Here is a 22,182-nt window from a genome sequence, read left to right on the forward strand (position 1 = left end):
AGCTTTTGATTATTTTATATAATTTTTTTTTCTGTTCACTCATTTTAAAGAACAAAAAAAAAAATCTTTTTTAGAAATGCTTATTATAAATTTAATTTCGTATTTTAACTATATTTTATATATCATAACTTATATTTTACAAATAGCAAAATTGAATTTTGAAATTACATATTTAAAAGAAAGGCTTTATTTCTTAAAAAATCCTTTTAGAGAAAACAGTACCCGTATTTTCACTAACTCAGTTGAAAAAAGAAAAATTATTGTGAAATTTATTAAGTTCCTTTACTCTAAAAAAATTTCGTTCAACTTTGAACTGAATCTAATTATTAAACCAAAATACTGTGCAAATTTTTGACAGCCTTAATTGAATTCTTAATTGCGACCATATTTTCGCGCAATTTTTTATTAATTTATAAATTTATTCTGTTTTTTTTTTTTTTTTTTTTTTTTTTTTTACAAAAACAAACTTGGAATTTGGATACGTATTATAAGATCTCAAATCATATAAGGAAATGTATGTTTATCTGTTTAAATTGATAACGACTATTACAAAAAAGCATCCTGAATAAATATCTAAGAACTAATTAAACTTTTCGAATTGCACCATTTTCCTTTATCTTATAGTCCTTATGAAAATTATCAGGATTTTCAATTCGAATTGGAATGATTCACTTAATAATCTAGATAATACAAAAACAAAAGTGTTTATTAAACTTATTTACAAAAATCTTTCAAATTTACATAATTATCGTCATTTGTGTTGCACTATAACTGTGAATCGATGAATATTTAATAGTATGATAATGAATAATTTGAACATTTACATCAATAAAACATGTATATAAAGACATACATAATACATTTCATTCAGAACGATATATTCATTCCAGTTCTAATGATGTGGAAAAAAAATTCTTTTTCTTCTTTTTTTCTATTTTTATTTCTTTTTTTTTTTTCTTTCTTCTCATGTTGATATTCTATTTTCCATTTCTTATATCCAATCTCTCAAACAGGATTTTTCTCAAAATCTAAAAATAAATAAATTAACAAAATTAATAATTTAAAAAAATTGCATGCATCTTTAAATACTGTTTTGGTGTTATCTCAGTCAGGTTCATTTCACCACTAGCTTTATTAATTGTAACAGAAATCAGCTTAGAAAATATTTAAATAAACATATTTAAATAAACATATTTAAATAAACATATTTAAATAAACATTCTTATTTACTAAAGCTTATGAAAAAGAATTTTAAGGGCTATTTTGTTCGACGTTGCATGAAATGATGCTTTTTTTGTTACTCATGACCGCTTGATCAAGCTTAGCCTATTTTTCACAAGCGCCTTCATGTTCGTTATGAAAATGGTGCAAAATGGAGAAAAGCCGCATTTTGAAGAAAATGAAAGCCGTTTGTGGTCTCATTTTTAAATATTTTGAAATTTACTCCGAAGCTGCATTTTCTGTGCTCATAAAAATTTCTAAAAAATAAGAATAAGGCACTGATTTTGATAATCTTATCTGAGTGAAAAAAAATTCAAAAAAATTGGTGATTTTTAAAAATGGTTAAAAACTTTTCAAATATTTTTTTTATTATTTGTCCGTTATAAAGCAGAGATAATTCTTTACAGCAAGATGGTATATACAGTTTAAAATTATAGATTTGCTTCAAGTGTAAGGCACTTAAAATGCGTTTTTTTCTTTTTTTTTATTACTTTCCTTAGCTTTAAAAAACCTTGTTAATAAAAAATATAAATCGTATTAACCGGCTAATGATTTCAAAACACATCAAAAACAAAGACCGTGATTTGGCATTAACTCATATCCGCAGATTTGAAAAGACGCATATAGTATATTTCCCTGATGAATTCTGAAATCAATGTTCATTTATTTACATAAATAATTATAGAATATTGTTTATTTACACGATAAAATCAACAAAAAAGAAAGTTAAATACTTTAACTTTAAAAAACTCTGCCAGAAAAAGTTCATGGCTTGCCAGTGCATTTCATGAACTAAAATTAAATGTAATTCATTAAAACAAGCTCTTTATGGGCGCCATTTTAAAAAGAGAATACCTTGTTATAACTTTTGATTTAGTAATCGAATTTCTCGTTAAGATAATTTTTAAAGATGCATAATACTTTCTATCTAATATACGTAGAGCCAAAGTGGCTAAGGTGCTTAAACGCTCGCTTCCCAGTGAGGTGACCCAGTTTGAAATCCCAACGATAGCTGGTTGATACGAATTCTGCTTCCAGTTCAAACCGACAACAGTGCTAACATTAAATAATCTCAGTAGTAGACGGATCATGGGTTAGAATAGTTTTGTCCTCTAACTACCATTGGAGGCTTTTATCACCGTGGAACGAAAATACGTGTTAGTTCCATCAAACGGTCCTCTACGAAGTTTACCCCAATGCTTGATCAAAGAGTTCCCTTGTCTTCAGGGTTGGGTTCAAAATTGCAACACTACGGTGCTGAACATTAATAGTCTTAAACTCAGAATTGGTTCAGCTGTTCAGGGCCAGTTACAAAATAAAATAAAATGAAATGAAATGGAGACATCAGAAAGCAAAATAATGTCATACAAGGTTTTATGAGGAAGAATGCGAAGTAAAAAGAACGTTCAATCCAAACTAAAAAAAGAATGAAAAATTTTATTCCAAAATCGGAAGAAAAATAGTTAATAAGAGTATTAGAAAATTTCAAAAAATAACACTGTATTCCCCCCCCCCCGAGAGGACATTTTCTGTTCGTCTCAAATGGTCCCGCAGTGGACTGATTGTAAAAGACACGGTTCCCTGAAGCATCACTGAAGGATGTTTCCCAGATCTTTATCAAAAGCTCATTGTGAAGCTTTAGGGCGACATAAATAAAGTACATATCTACCGCCTGAAGTGTTTTTATCCAAAAAGTAAAGAAAAATTCAAAAAATTCATTTTTTTAAGTGTAAAACATTTAAAAAGTTATTTGCCCATAAACAGCGATAGATATTTCAATCTGCTATGCGAAGGTAATAAAGAAAAGAAAAAGAACGCTTAAATCTTTACACATGCATGGACACATTGAACACTCAGTAGCTACACCCACCCCTCTTTGTATTACAGAATATCTCTGATTATTATACAGTGGAGCCAGTAAAAGTGACCACCTGGGTAAAGTGAGCACCTGAGTAAGGTATTTAAAGAGTCCTTTTTAAAGAGTCTTCATAAAGTGACCACCCCTATATAGCGGCCATTTGACTTGGTCCCGAGGGTGGTCAATGAGTGGGTTAGACAGGTTCCACTGTATTTTATTCAAAAATACTTTTTCTTAAAATGAACGAGAATACTCTTATGTAAAATGTGTCATTGGTTATCTTTTTAATAAAGCTATAATAATCAAACAAATAGTCCTTAAAAATTAAAGTGGTAAGATCTTACCCGATTAAAAACTTTTTTAGTTTAAAAAATATATAAGAAAAAAATATAAATAAGAAAAAACAGTCAACATATTTGAGTTGGTACCGACATATTGAAGTGAACATATTGAAAATGAATACCGCCTTTTTTTTTTTTTTTTTTTTGCTCATGTCGACTATTTTTTTTTTCTTCCTTTTTGTACATTTTTGGAGTGTATGAATTGTATAATCAGGAAAATTTATATTTAATCAATCGATTCCTATAACCGTTTAAAGCTAAACATGAAATGTTTTGAAGGCGAATGTGTGAAAAACTTAAAAATAATGCAAGTAATAGTAAGAAAAAAAAGAAAAAAAACTTACTCATTTTCGACAGCTTCTTTTATTATTCTTCGCACGCTCAGAGATGGAAACGTAAAAACCATCTGAGCACTCCTAAGAAAAAAATTCCGACAATTATTTTTAGGCATTTTAATAAAACTGATCATATAAAATGTGCAACGAAAAACTTGAGGCAGATAGTTATACTACTGCATTATGTGTTCAGTACACAAAATAAAAAATGAACCTCCCTAAATAACTTTTATTTCAAATATCGGATTTTCGCGTTTTGGGACTCAATCTTAATGGCTCGAGGGAGTGACCTAGCTTAAACTAATTAATAGGATCATTTAAGTTATAAAATCAGACACAAAAAGACACTTTCTTCTAAATTCACATGCCTTTTTAATTTTAAAAATATGACTTTTTCAAAATTTGATTTATCAGGAGCTATTCAACTGACTTCGTTAAAAAGAAAAAATTTACTTTTGCTATTTAAAATTGTATTTTTTAAAATGGTATAAAAAATTGCATACCTTACAATTTAAAAAAAAATTCGACTGTTTTTAAATAAAATAATAAAAAAATAATCAATATTTATTAAAAGTTATATTTTGCTTTAGAAAAATATATTTTATAATTGTGTACAAACATTCTTCAATCCACTTAAAATGTTTACGAGACATTGTGAAATATCCAAAAAAAGTAAAATTAACAAGCTTTGGAGCTTTGGTTCAAGCTTTGGAGCTTTGGTTCAAGCTTTGGAGCTCTCTCCCGTCCAGACTATTGAAACCGCATTTCCCAGATAGCTGCTATCCCTTTTCTTAATCTGTCGTCAAAAAAGTATGTTAATTCAGAGAAGGTATATTTCTATATCTGAAATCATCTTTCACTGATTTGTAAGTTAAAATATGAACTATCGACATATTTAAATTAATAATTGTAAATTAATTATATCAACTAATTTATTAATTTAATTAACTAATTATGAATATAAATAATGAATATGAATAATATTAAAATTAATAATTATAAATTAATTATATTAACTAATTTATTAACTTTCGACTAATTATAGTTATGATTATAAATAATATTAAAATTAATAATACATAGTAAATTAATTAGAATATATATTTAAAATCAACCTACTTTCGAACCATTTTGAACAAATGTGTTTCTGTATCTGATTTCGTAACTTAAAATATCCTCTTAACTAACTAATTAGCATATATGAAGTTATTCCCTTAAACCATTAAGATTGAGTCCTAGAACGTGAAGATCCGATCATTGAATCGAAAGTTTTTTAGAGCAGTCCACTTGCTTATTTATTTATTTATTTATTAATTTTTATTAATTAATTTATTTATTTATTTTGCTCATTGCACATTAATCCATAAAAAGAAAAGATTTTACCCTCAATGGTTTTTCTAATGATCAAATTTCATGATCGAATTTAAAAGCAATCTCCGAAATTCTACAAGGTGATCTCAAATGTGACAGTTGAATTAATGCTAAATATTAATTAAATAACGGAATCAAATATTAACACATGCTTTGAAAAAAAAAATTGAAGAAGGTGAATTTTTAAAACTCAAATCCTAATAATCAAATAAAGTGTCGATGAATATTTATACATAAATAAATTAAAATAATATATTTCATACATAAATAAATTTAAAAAAAAGAAAATATGAAGATGTCGTAGAAAAATTGATATTTAGTTTTACACGCTTAGAAGATTTTACCGTCTAATTAATATTTTCTTTTTTCCTAAGAAAATTTTCTGGAATTGGTTTTAAGTTCAGTTTTAAAAAAAAGAATGTTTAAGTAAATATTACTTACATAATAATCCTCTCTAAAAGTAAAAATAATTTAGTAATAAAAATAATGTATTGAAGTTGCGAGTTTCTTTGCTTTACCTGGTAAAAATATGCGAGATAAAAATTAATAAATGTAAAATTGTTTGCCTATGTAAAGCTTATACGATTTGCTACAAAAGGTCTATTTTACATCAAAAGGCTTATTTTACAGAAAACGGGCCCATCAGAGACCGATTTAGTAAAAAAAAACAGTCTCAAATTTTTTTTTAAATTCACTGTTTGAAAATTGCAATACAGTTATAATAGTGCTAAAAAATTATAAATTATTTTTAATTAAAATTAGAGTAACTAAACAAAAATAATGCTGTAAAATTATTTTCATTATTTATTTTACACAGAAAAGAAAAATAATAACTTACATTTTCCTTATCATTTTTTCTTTTCCTTTTCTTTTCATTTTTTCTTCGTGGCTTATGATCCTGAAAGAAACATTTAAACATCTTGATAAAATCATCTTAATTTGATCTTACATCTTGTGGGACGTTTAAAAATAAAATTTTATTTCTTAACGAACCAAAAATATTCCAATTGTAAAATACAGTTTTTGTTTTAATTGTTTTATTTGATGAGTAAAGCAAGTTTCGGAAAAATGAAAAGCTTTTTTTTCTTATTATCTTTTATTTTGCAATGTATTTTAATATTCATCTGTAAAACTCTTTAATATTTACACATACAATACATTTGTAGAGTATATTACTCATTCAAAACATATAAAATCTTGCAAAAATAAAATTCTGTAAATAAAGTTTAAAAATGTAGTAATAAAATAAAAATAAAACACTGTCCTCTTTATCAAATAATGTTTAAAAGCATGAATTTTAAAAAAAAAAACCCAATTCGTATGATTTTTAAAGGATGATTTCTAAGATAAACTCTTTGTTCTCTTAATATGTATATATTTATTGGAAAATGTAATTTTAAATGTAAGAAAATAAAAGAATTAAAGGGAATTACTACTTACAGATTCAGTAACTTTCTTTGCTTTCGTCAATTTCAGTATTAAAGCTTCTTCCTCTTCTACTAGTTTCTAAAATCATAATTAATAATTTTCAAGAGGAAAAAATAAATATTTATGAGATCAAATGAATTCTTGTTCATGAAAACAAAATAAAATAACGATAAATATTTGAAACCTAAAGCTTACTAGCATAATTTTAAAATTAAAATTAAAAAAATCAAGTGAAAAATTATTTGAGTTTTAAAAAATACCCGAAATTGCTTGATTTTTAATTAAAACTTTTTGGGAAATTAAAGTTGTTTTATTATAAGATGGCATCTCAGACATTAAATATTAATTATTAAAAAAATAAAATTTATAATTTGATCAACTGAATGAAACCATTTTTTTTTTTAAGTTTTTAATATTGCGTATCAGTTTGTTGTTTTTATCTGCAACAAAAGCCTTGAAAAATAAAATAATTCTCAATGATAACACATATTTCTAAGCAAGTTGATAAATAACATGAAAGTAATTTTCTGGTTAAACATGAAGTTTTTTCTAAACTCAATAAAAAACAAAAAAAAATTATTTTTTTTTTGAATTTCATTAATAGATGTAAATTTTATCATTGTATATTAAATTGTTTCTATAAAAACGCATGAAAATATTTGTTTGATTATGTATTCAAAAAAATTAACTCAGAATTTTAAAATATTCCAATATCGAATAAGAATTTAATTTTTAGAATTTTAGTCTACAAGTATGTGTGTTATGGTCTCTAAAAGTTGAAATAAGTGCATCATTTGACCTACTATTAATGGGAGCTATTAATGAGAGCGACATTGAGTATAATAATAATTTTCTTAAAAATAAAGGAAGAAAAATAGTGAAAATATAAAAATAATAGTTTAAATGTCTAAAGAAGGTAAAAAAATAATATTCGAATTAATATCAGCATTTCTTTTTAGGTAAATGCTTTCAAGATATTCACCTTCAGTTCCTCTTCGACATGGCTAGCCTTTTCAAATATATTATCTTCCGAAGCCTTCTGTAAAAGATAAAGATGAGCAATTACTAACATACAATACAGTGAATACAGAGAATGAAATGAAAGATGCATCTGAACTTTCACAGCTAAAAAATTATTTTTAATATTAATTTTAATAGTCAAACACGAAATTATTAATAGAAAACACGAAATACTTACACATTCTTTTTCGAGATTCGTAATATTTGTTTCTTTTTTCGAAATCATCTGCAAAAAAAAAGAAGAAAAATTATTAAAAATACGTAATTAATAATCATCAAAAAATATTTGTATTTAATAAGAAATTAAAAACCATTCTTACATAATTCTCAGAACTTCTGAATAGATCAGCCTTTATACAGTCTATTTCCTGAAAAAAAAATTTTAAAATAATGAAAAAAAAGCTAATTTTTCAATTTAAACAGAAAATATAATAACATTTTATCAGACATCATTCAATTCGTAGTTTAATCTTTTCGTAAAAAAATATGCAGTTGAAGAACAAAATTTGTATATAGGAAACACAAATATAAAATTTAAAAAAAAAAAAAGATGAAAACGATTTTTATAAACAACTAAAAATTAACGTGTATATTTCTCCAAATTTTTACCAAGATTAATTTTTTCGCATGACTATTTTTCTTTCATACATTTAATTGCTTAATAAAATGGAGAGATTAAAACAGAAGGGTTCATTTTAAAAAATAATAATAATTCAAACATATTTTTATTGTTACAATATTCTAAGTCGTAGAATTATAGACAGGCTTGCATTCACTTACATGCAAATTTGATGGTTAATATTAAAATATTAAATTTACAAATAAATTAAAATATCAAGAAAAGATGCCCTAATACCCTCTTTCACGCAGTAGGAGTGGCCAGCCATGGTTTTACAAGTTAAAATTCAAAAAAGAAAAAGAAATCAAGAATATTAATAAAGAAAAAAAAAACAGACATCATATAATAGGCTTATGACAATGCCTGCTTGACATTTACGTTATTTAACATTTTTATAACAAGTAAAATAAAAAATAAACTCTGGTAAATATTGTGTGCCTTTTTTGTCGTATCACGTGCATTAATAACTTTACTAACTGTTGTAAAAATATTTGTAACATATAACGTAATTAATTGTAAATGAAGAACATACTTCAGCAATAGACTTATCACATTAATCTTTTTTACGAATATTTCAGCAAAAAAAAAAAAAAAAATCTGAGAAAAGATGTGGCTTTTAGATATAACTTTTGATTCGAAATTTTTTTGGCAAGGTTGAGCCAAATACATTATAAGTAACTATTTTTTACAACAATGAATGAAAATCGGAACTTACGTTGGTCATGTGAGCAGTCATTTACTTTTACATATCATAAATTTTGCGTCATTTATTTTCGCGTCTTGAAATATCTTTTCGTCACATGCACTTCAGAAAGTTTATTGTAAAATTAAATGATTCACAACAATAAATATATAACTTCTTATTCAGAAATTTAAAACATTTTTTTAGAAGATGCAGGTAACCTATTTTTTCCTTAACAATAAATCAATAATCAATGTTTTGTTTTAAATTTCAATCATACTATACTTACATAAACTTCGTTTATCTTCAAAATTTCCTTATACTCATCAGTTTTCTGCTAATAAAAAAATGCTATTAGTTGTTATTGATTTTGCGAAGAAAAAAAAATTAAAAGCACTCGATTAAAAACATTATTGTATTAATATTTACAAGTATGTACGTAATAATAAAATAGACTTTAAGAATTAATGAAAAAAAAGTCTAAGGATCATCTACTTAATTACAATTTCATAAAATTATTAAAATTAATCATATGAAATTCATCTTCTTAATTACAATTTAATAAAAAAATTATGATTTATTATAATTTATTCATAATTTACTCATCGATTTTCTGCTAATAAAAAAAATGCAATTAGTTATTATTGATTTTGCAAAGAAAAAATATTAAAAGTATTGTATTTATATTTACTTATTGTATTAATTATTGTATTAATTATTGTATTAATATTACATTATTGTATTAATATTTACAAGTATGTATGATATAATTAAAAAGACATTCAGAATTTATGGAAAAAAATCTAAGGAAGTAGAATTCATCTTCTTAATTAGAATTTAATTATAATTTATTTATAATTTAATTAAAAACAAAAGATCTTACCATAGACGCAGATTTTTCCTTCTCGTCTTTTGCTAAAAGCTTATCAATGAAAATAGCCAGAACCTGTTTTGAAAAAAGTAAAAACGATTAATTATGCAATGTTCATTATTTTAGCAATTCAAATAAATCTTAATTTTAAAAAAAAACTCTATTAATTACATTTCTTAAAAAATATTGCTTTCAATACATAAAATTGTAATTGTAAATTTTCAGTTTTTGGATTATTATCTAAATTAAAATCTCACAGCAATGGCGAATAATAATACCAACAAAAATAATATTCATTACGATATGCTTAAAACGAAAAACAAAAAAGAATGTTCAATAATAATACTTAGTTTAACAAAAAAAAATTTATACAACTAATTATTATTATGACTAGCTGAATCGAATAGTCATCAGTAAGAAACGAAATAATCATCAATAAGAATCGGTGTCAATCAACACTACGAAGTTATACAAACAGCTGAAAGACTTACTGACAAAGTTACCAACTGACAGACATCTGGTGATGCAATTAATTTAACTAAAATAGTTGCAGTTTTTGTTATTATTACTATTATTTATTGCCCTTCCCTGTAATTTTATGTTATCAGATTAAGCATGGCATGTTTTTAGAAGTTCGCATAATCAAAATAAAGATTAATTAGATCAAGTCAAATTGAAATATAACTATTGGCATATAACAATTAATTTGGCAGATAGCTATTGTTTGACTTCAACACCTGATAGTCAAAAAATCACCACAATCAACAATTTCAACCTTAGTTATCTATTAAGCCTATTTCTACAGTACCAATAGTAGGTGTACTATTTAAAAGCTTCAATTAACATTATTGAGACTAATAATTATTGCTGAAATTAATTAAGCATCATTAGTGACAATAATAATGAGGTAATTTTTTATGCTTTTTCCTCGATGAATCAATTTCTATTCTCCAATAATTTAGTTTTTTAACGACCCTAATTAACCTATTAATTTAACCTATTAATTAAATTAATCAGTATTATTTTATTTTATATCCGTCGTTGAGCAACCGACGCAATTATCGGGTTTAGGACTACTAATGTTCAACTCCATAGCCTTGTAATTTCAAACCCAATCCAGAAGACAAAGAAACTCGTGAATCTAGTATTGGGAGAAAATCGCCATCGAAAAATTTTTGATGGTACTAAATCGCATTTGCGTTGCGTGGAAAGGAAACCACGAAAACCTCTCATGCTTATCCTGACGGCAAAGCGGATCCCTCTACCATTCAGGATCCGTCTACCATTAACGGTATCTTACGTCATCACTGTGATCGGTGCGAGCCGGGTGCAGAATTCCTATCAATAAGCCATCGCTGGGATTCGAGCTCGGTTTAACTCATTGGAAGGTGAACGCTCTATCCCCTGAGCTACCACGGCACAAGTTAATCAATTTTATTTTATTTTATAACCGTCGTTGAACAGCCGATCCAATTTCATGGGTTTACGACTACTAATGTTCAACTCCGTAGCCTTGTAATTTTGAACCAATCCAGAAGACAAGGAAACTCCTGGATCAGTACCCCCAAAGGTATTGATTTGTTATGGGAACATGGAGGATTTTGAGACTCGACAGATTTAACGTGCATCAGTCACCATTAACTACACGGGGAGTCTTCGGCCGGCGAGGATCGAACCCACGACCTCTTGGACATGGGCCCAGCACCCTACCGACCAGGCTATCCCGGACTTTTAAGTTAATCAATTGCAGTAATCGAATATTATTAGTAAAGATACTAATATTTATGTAATTATTTTTGAATCGGTGTTCATTTTAAAGTTCACAAAAATTCGCCCGAGTCTTACTGACGCCTTTAATATTTAACCTAAGATACCAGTTTTTATGACGCCTTTTATTTAAGAATTAAATATAGCCTTAAATACTACTGGTATTGCCGTTATAAGTATTAGTGGTATAATGTTTAATATAGGCACTGCGGTATTAATTTTTTTATCATCCTCCAACACGGATACCATACTGTGAGCACCTAATACACAATCTTTATCTCTTAATTATATGTTGTATATTCTGGTGCGGTTTTATTCTATTAGATTTACTATGAGCTAGAAGTTTAACTTGCCAAAAGAAAGATTAACTATATACATATAATTTGTAATGTGATATTCAAAATTTATTTGTAATTTTAATTAAAATTATCGTTGAGCAAATGTGACAAAATTTATACTTTTAAAATATTTTGTCACTAAATAGTCACTAAAAAGATAATTGAATTGGACATTTTGTCACTAAAGAGAGAAATAAAAACCTGATAATAACAAAATTATTCTTACTTCCAAATCATCTTCAGGTACAGGAGACGAGTTATCAGGTGCTTCATTCTAATTTTTCAAAAAATAAATGAATAAATAACTTTTTTCACATTTTTAATTTCTATCATTTTGATAATTTAAACAGCAAAATAAATGTAAGTACATAATTTCCTTAAACGTTATATTAAAATTTAATACTCATCCGGAGAATTTTTTTTTCAAACATAGCTCAAAATACGTGTTTAAAGAAATGGACTCAGCTCAAAATGCGTCTTTACGAAAATGGGCAACTCAAAATACGTATTAAGAAAATAAACTTAGCCTAAAAAATATATTTAAAAAAAATGGTTGTTGAAAATGCGGTAAAGGGAAATAACTAATTAAGGAAATGTTTTTAACTCTTCAGTGACATGGACATAACATTTTATTCTGTTTTTCAAGCTTCTCTTACGAAAATTGCGCTTTTCTTTAAAAAAAATAAAAGCTTTATATTTTTAATTACTTGGCACATTAAAAAAGAAATATTTTTTAAAAAGCAAAAATCAACATAGTTTTTTAGAATGCTGTCACGAATCATACGCATTTAAATCAGTGGTACTAAATTTATGTGGTAAAAGTTTAGATTTTAAAAAACCATAATATCAGTTAGTGCACTGTTAGAAATTGCTTGGTAAAAATGGTTAACTAGCAATTTATTTAATTGTTGTTTCACCCTATTCAACCAAAATGGTTAAATTACCATAAAAAATAATATTCAAGCTATTAAGCGTGAGAAAAAGCTTTATCGATCGTTTTTTCCTGATATGATTAAATAACCAGAATTCCACCCGCTTCAAATGGGAGCCATTTTGCTCCGTAATACTGGATACATACTATAGATGAGAGGGCTAAACCAAAGCCTCCTAGAGTAGGAGGCTTTGGCTAAACGGTCCATCACATGACCGACTAAAAAGGGGTTCGAATCCCAGCGTTGATAGTACAATATTGCTCCCATTCCTACAGTACATAAATAGTTTCCAGTGTCCTCCACTCTTCAGTGATCATGCATTATATATATTGAACCATTCCCACATAAATGGCTCAACAGCAGCAGAGCTCCAATTTCCGTTCAAGTTTAATTTTAGAATCTATGCTGGTTGTAAATGGTTACAAAACCGTATAGTTTTGTATTCATGGATTTTTAACAGTAGCAGTCGACCATAAACTTTATAGTTAATCGGATGGACAGACTGCTGTCGGTTATTTTACCGTAATTTCAGAAGGAAAAATCTATCAGTAGGTTCTGAATAATACGAAGGGATCACCTGAAAAGTAATGTACTCATCCATTCCAAATATGAAATCTAAGAAAAATTTTTAAACGCTACCAATCTTACGATATTTAAATTAAATAATAAAATTTGAGTTTTTAAAAATAATTATATCGAAAAAGTTTTTTAAAAAATCTGAAATCATATTCAATTAAAATTTTAATTAGATTCTTTACTCAATACTTACAATCTTTTCTTCTCCCGACGATTCATCAGTATCAGGAGTCAACTAATAAAGAGAAATAAAAATTAAATTACCAGAAATTGAAACGCATATATCGTTAAAAAAATTTACTCAAGATACATGTGAAACTCAAACAATATTCAAATGAAACAACAGAATTTAACAACATTCTGCTTTTATATTGAGAAAAAAATTTGGAACCAAAATTATTATTTTAAACAATTGCATTAATTTCGATAATTAAAAAAATCAATACTCACTGAGATTTTTTCTTTCGACGAATCATCCGAAGAATACGATGGACTTGACTAAAAAGAATTTTAAAAAATAAAACGGTGTTTTTAAAAATTTTCACAGAATAAAAAATTTATAATATAGTATATATTTATTTATACGTCAAATTCCAGAAAAAAATGAAAGTTATGACAAAATTTTTCATTGAAAGGAAGATTGTTTCAAACCAAAGACCCATTTTTACAAATAGAAAAAGTGAAACCTGGTAAGTTTTTCCATAATAATTTAATGCTAATAACAATTTATATCTCAGAAAACCCTGATTAACATCAACTTAAATATATAATTCTAAAATCTCGGTCTAAAAAAAAATTCAAATTATCTACACAATAGTAGGCTTAAATTAATGTTTAAGACGAGAAAAACAAAGAAGTGTTTCAAATCTAACGAATCATTATTCAATAAAGCGGAATTAAAAGCAGCAAAACCAGGTTCTATATCAAAATATTTTTGTGTTTTTTCTTCTTTTTTCTCTTTTTTTCCGCTTGAACAAATATTTGCGCATCATTTCATGATGTGTGAAAGAGATTCTTAAAATGAAAAGCGGTGCTTACAAAACACCTTGCATTTTAAAGTAAAAATGAATGTTTTTTTAATCACTTGAAATGCATTTCTTTGAAATAATACTACTACGTAGACATAATCAAATTAACACAAAATTTGATCACTTTAGCATTTATCATTAAAATCTTTTAAGCATTATTTATTAATAAACCGAATTTCGTCCATTATTTAAAAGACGGTTGCTACAAAACATGTTACACGTAAAGAAACTTTGAAATGCTTATCAATAATAATAAATAAATAAAAATTTTGTATTTTCTTTTGAAGATAATCTGAACTTAAACTGTGAGAACTTGAACTTAAACTTGTTCATCATTTTATACTATAATAGATGATCTTAAAATATATAACAGAAGCGGTGATTTTAAAAAGGAAATTTTTTATTACTTGAAATGCACTTCGTTTTCATTGAATAGTGCTATTTAGACATAAGCACATTGACACAAAAACTGATTACGCTAACATTAATAATTAAAATATTTCACCAAAACGTAAGGAAAAATTTAAATTCTTGTCAATAATAATATGACTAATAATAATAATTGAGTATCAAATATCTATTACTCACCTGCTGTTCATCACTTGATAGCAACTCGATTTCCGCAGCAATTCCGGTCGCATCATAATAGGGATCAATAGTTGGAATATCAATCTATCAAAGAGATAAATTACATTTTTTTCTTGTGCATAAAATAAATGACCTATACAGCCTTTGCCTTATTCTCTATAACAGTTTTTCCCAATCTTTTTGCCAATGCGAAACACTTATTAAAATATTCAAGTTTTAGGGAACATCAGGGTCCATGTAACATTATTTTATATTTTTTACTTAAGTATTTTATTTTTTTCTTTAAAGCGACACTTATTTTTTTTTCCCGTAAGAAAATGTAAGTTTTTTAAAATGGTCAATATTTTGCAATATTTTTTTATTAAAAAAAATACCTACTAATGCATATAAATAAAACTCAAATTTTATTTCGCATGCTTAAGCAATTGCTTGTCTTGAATATTTCAAAATGCAATGCTTTGTTTAATGAAAACAGACTGTCGGCTCATTTAAAGTTCATTAATAGAAAGGAAAAAAAAGGAAAGGTCCATCTATATTTCGCTTCCACTAGTAGGCAGGACAAGAGAACTCTTTGCTCCGCCTTCTACAAAAATAATCCATTCCGACATTGCGTCAAAACCGTGCCTTCCTACCGTTTAGCCAATAAACATTCAGATTTCTCGTAAGCAAAAATAAAGAGGGAAACTATTTTCCGATTCTTGTAGGAATTTTATTCTAAGAGAGAATTTTGTATTAATAGTTCGCAATCTCTCTTCCTTTTAGTCAAAAACATATAAAAGTAAGGCAGATGGAAGAAAGTGCTGCGTTTAAATAATTCATTTATTTCCTCCAAGTTGGTGGAAGAACTAGTAGCACAGATGTAAGTAAATATTTCAATTTACTTGAAGAACATCAGATCTATTGTCATTTAATATCAATCAATCAAAATTCTTTCACAAGTAATTAAAATGAGAATTATAATGCAGAGAAAGCTGAATATTTTAAAACTGTTTAACAAAAAATAAAATATAATTTTTAAAACTATTTTATTTAAGAAAAAAAAACTCAACAATTTATTTACTTTTTTTGATCACCCTGTTCACTAATTAAATTATAAAAGAAGCAAACCCTATAAAAACAACAACTACTGTCTGACGAACATCCCATGGGCGAGCCCCGACACTGAACTTGTTAATGATGGTCTCTACAGTACCTAAAGATTGGTATTTTTATTTTTAGGTGGGAAGAGTACTGGTACATTAGACTAAAAAAAAAAATTTTGATTTGGCGGATTGCTTTAGCTAATAATCAACTATTTCATGAAATCAGCAAGACTTTTACTCTTATTGGGTTATATCTGGTGATTGACAGAGAGTATTAGAATTCACAGCTTTGCATAAAAATTTGTTATCACTGACTATGTACTTTAAAATTTAAATCTTCCACATTGAGTTGCTGCAGTTTTCTAGCAAAACAACGATTTTAAAAACGATTCAGCTATATATATATATATATATATATATATATATATATATATATATATATATATATATATATATATATATATATATAATGTTTATTAAATTTATTATATAACTAATTATATAACTAAATACATATAACTGAAAAAAAGGGGAATGAAAAAAAGGGGAATATATGAAAAAAAGGGGGTGGGAAATAATAAGTAAAAAAAAAAAAAAAAAACAACAAACAATATTTTACTTAATTAAATAATATTATTTAATTACTTAATTAATTAAATAATTTTAGCCGCGGATTTGCACGATATGGATTAGTACATAGAAAAATTATTTAAATTATCAAAGAAAAAATTTTAATAGATAATTTTTAACACGGATTTGCCCGAAACGAAATAATTTTTTCTTTGATAATTTAAATAATTTTTCTATGTACTAATCCATATCGTGCAAATCCGCGGCTAAAATTATTTACAAAGCAGGCAATTTATGTTTCTCTTTTCTATTTTATATTTTTTCTTAAATAAACATCTATCTTCTAAAACTATTTATGATCAATTTTTAAAATTATCCAGTATAATATTACCTTGTGCACATCCATTTCGGGCCCATCCTTGGTAACTAACAAATCAAAACTCAGAATAACAAATCACTTCAGCAGTGCAGTAAGAACGACACTTTAGAATCCTTTTGTTACACTCAATTTGCGCTTTTGTTTTCATCTTTTGTTTTCATATTTTGTAATCTGGCAATCTTTCTGCGAAAACATTTTTAAATCATTCTTGAAAAATAACTGTCCAAGTAAGTTGTTATGATTTTGCTACTCGCTTTATAGTCCCCCCTTTTTAATGTTTTTTATTTTTATTTTATTTTTTCTTTTTACTTTATTTTATTATCTGTTTTTACATGTTATATTTACTTTTTATGATCTATTTTTACGTAGTTATTTTATAAAAAAAAATTTCTTGAGTGCTCCTCACACTATTGTATTAATATATTTTGCTTTGGCTTTATTGATACAATATCAGAAAGCACTCTGTTTTGCGGATATAATCGTGTGGGCTGAAGAAAAGATTATATCTTTTTTTTTTCCGGCTTTTTTTCCGGTTTTTTAATTAACATTTCACTTTTTTTTTTTTTTTTTTTTTTTTTTTTTTAAGTAAAATATTGTTTGTTGTTTTTTTTTTTTTTTTTTTACTTATTATTTCCCACCCCCTTTTTTTCATATGTCTATAATTTTTCTTTGTTTTATTCTTCATTTTGAACTTATCTATTGCGCAATAAATGTTACTTATTGTTTTTCTTAACTTTCTTAGTGTTTTCTTGTATTTATTTATTTATTTATATATATATATATATATATATATATATATATATATATATATATATATATATATATATATATATATATATATATATATATATATATATATATATATATATATATATATATATATATATATATATATATATATATATATATATATATATATATATATATATATATATATATATATATATATATATATATATATATATATATATATATATATATATATATATATATAAGTCATTTACTAATTATTTTTTATTTTGTTTTGAATCGGAAACTGATTTTATGCTTGTATAAGTAAACCTTCTAATTTTTTATGAATGAAAGATTTAACTAGTAGTTCCTTCAGTAAAATTATTAATAATTTCTGATATAATACTTAAAATTATAATATTCAAGCTTTAATACTAATTTTAATTATAAAGTTAAAAGGTATAAAATATTTATATATACTAAAATGAATTATTAAATATCTCTTTGGTTTATTTTTGGGTCACATACTATTTTTACGTTCATTTAAATAGAAATATTTTTGCTCTTAAAAAAATTTTTAAATCACAAATTTTAGAAAAGTGTATTAAAGAAATCGTGCTTACAATATATAACAAGCTATTGAAAAAATTAAAAACATTTAAAAAAAAATTAATTATATTTAAAAAACGACGATAATAATTTGATAAAAACAAAAATCAATTCTAAGTTGCTACTTTATAACCAATTAATAATTGTTTTAATTTTATAAAAGCACCATTTATTAACAAATAATAAAAATATATAATCTAATTGCAATTTTATAATATTTAGCTATAAACAAATTATCACTATTTCTGAAATTGAATAAAATACATCATAGCCTCTTTTTAAGTTATAAAGTTATTAACATACAATTGAGAATTCAAAAAATATAGTTTATCGTTAAAAAAAATAACTAGATATAAATATTACCAAGCAATATGTTTCACTAAATAAAATAAAATTAAAAAATTTTAAATTTTGGATTTTTTTAAATAAAAACATTTATACATTAAAAGAACAATTTTTTTCTTCTCCGAAACATGTTATTATAGAATATTTAAAACTTCCTGAAATTCAAACAATAAATATTGCAAAAAAAAAAAACAAGAAAAAAATCAACCAAACTAAATTTTTATTTAAAAATTCTTTGTAACCGGATACAATTAACATTATGAACCCAAATTTCTGCAACGTTACTTAAAGAAATTTAATATTTAATGCTAATTACAGTTAAGTCTATAATCCAAAACTATATAATATAAGGTTTACTACTAATAAGGAGATATCCTTAAATTAGTTAAGCTTTTAAAGTATAAGGTCTGCAAATGACTAACTATATAATGAAAATGTGTTCTTTATAAACATTGAAAGCCCAATAAATATAAATAACAAAAAATATATGCTTTAAAATTTACAAAATAGAGCTATGGAATATATTTTTCCTACATTTAATATAGTTTAGATTTCATGCTTATTTACATATATTTGATTAAGAAACATTATAGAAACGTGCGATTAAAAAACGTTAAGCAACTGAGGAAAATAACAGGAAATATATATTTAAAGAGACGCGGGAAAAAAAAATTATGAAAATTCTATAACTTACGTGACAAGCCATACTCAGCAAAGACACAGCTCAAAATATTCTGCACGGACACAACTACCACCAGTACAAAATACTTGAAGAGTAATATCACATTTCTTTCCCCCCCCCCACTCACACACCCCTAAGTTCTCTTTAAAAAGGGATTGCACGCTTAGAACTCTGATGTTCTAAGGGCGGAAATGATAATAGCGCCCTCTTTCCTTTTTCCCGTTTTAAAGATTACGCATTTGAATTTTTGTATTATTTAATCATGTTTTGTTATTTATTATTTAATAATGATCTATCTCAATACCTTTAGATTGTCATGTAAAAATTTAAAAATTTGTAACCTTAACAGCAACATTTTAATTTTCAGTTCATTAAAATAAAAGTATTTTTTTCTTCTAAGAAATTTTTAAATCACATTTTTTTACCTCACAAATATGTTACAAAAGACAATCTGTAACAACTTATTCAGAAAACGAAAAGTTTAAAAAAAACTCATCAAAACAGAATTTTAATTAATATTTCTATGTTACAGAATAATGTTAAAAATATGTACTCATATTCATGCTACGTTATTTACACAAAATTAATATTTAACACTAACTACTGATATCTCTATAATCGAAAACTATATATTATTGTATTTACTACTAATTAGGAAATATCTTTAAAATAGTTGTTTCAATGAAATTGTTACTAATTTCTGATATAATACTTAAAATTATAATATTCAAGTTTTAATAATAACTTTAATTATAAAGTTAAAAAGGAATAAAATATTTATCTATACTAAAATGAATTGTTAAATATCTCTTTGGTTTATTTTTGCAACATACAAATTTTACGTTTACTTAAATAGAAATATTTTTACTCTTGAGGAATTTTTAAATCACAAATTTTAGAAAAGTGTATTAAAGAAATCGTGCTTACAATATGTAACAAGCTATTGAAAAAATTAAAAATATCAAAACATATAATTATAATAATTATATTTTAAAAAAGGGCGATAATAATTTGATAAAATAAAAATCAATTCTTAAGTTGCCCCATAAATGCAAAAATCATTAATATGTTTTAATTATTTATAACTAATCAATAATTGTTTTATTTTTATAAATACACCATTAATTGAAAAATAATAAAAATATAATCTAATTACAATTTTACAACATTTAACTATAAACAAATTATCACTATTCCTGAAATTGAATAAAATACATCATAGCCCCTTTTTAAATTACAAAGTTATTAACATACAATTGAGAATTCAAAAATTAATAGCTTATCGTTAAAGAAAAATAACTAGATATAAGGATTACCAGGCAATATTTTCTGCTAAATAAAATTAAATTAAAAAATTTGAATCTTTTTAAATAAAAAAATTTATACATTAAACGAAAAATTTCATATATAATTTTTTTTTCTTCTCCGAAACATGTTATTATAGAATGTTTAAAACTTCCCGAAATTCAAACAATAAAATATTACAACTTTAAAAAAAAATCAACCAAACTAAATTTTTATTTAAAAATTCTTTGCAGCCTGATACAATTAAAATTATGAAACCAAATTTCTGCAACGTTACTTAAAGAAATTTAATATTTAATGCTAATTACAGTTAAGTCTATAATCCAAAACTATATAATATAAGGTTTACTACTAATAAGGAGATATCCTTAAATTAGTTAAACTTTTAAAGTATAAAGTTAGCAAGTGACTAACTATATAATGAAAACGTGTTCCTTATAAACATTGAAAACCCAATAAAGATAAATAACAAAACATATATGCTTTAAAGTTTACAAAATAGAGCTATGGAATATATTTTTCCTACATCTAATATAGTTTAGATTTCATGCTTATTTGCATATGTGTGATTAAGAAACATTATAGAAACGTGCGATTAAAAAACGTTAAACAACTGAATAAAATAACAGGAAATATATATTTAAAGAGACGCGAAAAAAAAAAAATTCAATAACTTACGTGACAAGCCATATTCAGCAAAGACACAGCTCAAAATATTCTGCACGGACACAACAAACACCAGTACAAAATACTTGAAGAGTAATATCACATTTCCCCCCCCCCCTCCACACACACCCCTAAGTTCTCTTTAAAAAGGGATTGCACGCTTAGAACTCTGATGTTCTAAGGGCGGAAATGATAATAGCGCCCTCTTTCCCTTTTCCCGTCTTACACATTTTAATTTTTGCATTATTTAATCATGTTTTGTTAATTATGATTTAATAATGATCTATTTTAATACCTTTGGGTTGTCATGATATATCATAAAATATCTATTTATGATAAAATATTTAACTCTGTAAAACAACAAATTGATTTTATAACTTGCGAGGCAATCTCCGAATTTCAACAAGAACTGATAACGAAACTAGTCGATGTTCGCCCACAAAAAGAACAAAAGAATTAAGGTGTGCTTTTAAAGTTGCAACCAGTTCTCAGAAGAAATTTGTGAATGAGGATATTTGGGGGGGGGGGAGTGCTCAGATCATATCATAATCTCTACGGACATTATTCAAAGTAAAATAATTTATATTTCAACTTATTTTAACATAAAATAATTCTTAAATCAAAAGCATTCGATTTTTTTCCCTAAATAATTTTTCCATTTTGATGAATTTTACTAGGAAGTAAACTAGCCAAATAAAAAAAGGTCATGCTACATTGAAAAACTTAATAAATAAATTTCGTAAAAAAAATTTAAAAATCTAAATTTGAATTAAATTACTTCTTTTTTTCGTCCCTTCCTCTAACTAAATTCAACTACTTAAAAAAATAAATGTAATT

General features: G+C 25.3%; 1 protein-coding gene across 4 annotated transcripts; it reads right to left on the minus strand.

The window, feature by feature from the left end:
* Positions 1-734: 734 nt before the first annotated feature.
* On the minus strand, positions 735-21,497 carry LOC147814598 (uncharacterized). Of its 4 annotated transcripts, none has more exons than XM_087155705.1 (14): positions 21,358-21,497; positions 14,976-15,059; positions 13,810-13,857; positions 13,553-13,594; positions 12,078-12,125; positions 9,759-9,821; positions 9,165-9,209; positions 7,895-7,942; positions 7,753-7,800; positions 7,537-7,593; positions 6,567-6,632; positions 5,965-6,024; positions 3,765-3,836; positions 735-1,028 (listed from the first exon to the last, which is right to left on the minus strand). In XM_087155705.1, exons 1-13 carry the CDS (start codon positions 21,367-21,369, stop codon positions 3,765-3,767), a joined length of 693 nt encoding a protein of 230 aa, XP_087011831.1. In that variant the 5' UTR covers positions 21,370-21,497; the 3' UTR covers positions 735-1,028. The 4 variants fall into 4 exon arrangements, with proteins under 4 accessions (XP_087011831.1, XP_087011828.1, XP_087011841.1 ...); XM_087155702.1 differs by having other exon boundaries at positions 9,165-9,212; XM_087155715.1 differs by lacking the exon at positions 14,976-15,059 and having other exon boundaries at positions 736-1,028; positions 9,165-9,212; positions 21,358-21,444.
* Between the last annotated feature and the right edge of the window lie 685 nt (positions 21,498-22,182).

The sequence above is a fragment of the Parasteatoda tepidariorum genome, chromosome 2 (genome assembly GCF_982258835.1).
Source record: "Parasteatoda tepidariorum strain Cologne lab strain chromosome 2, Ptep-v5.0, whole genome shotgun sequence".
Taxonomy (NCBI): Eukaryota; Metazoa; Arthropoda; class Arachnida; order Araneae; family Theridiidae; genus Parasteatoda; species Parasteatoda tepidariorum.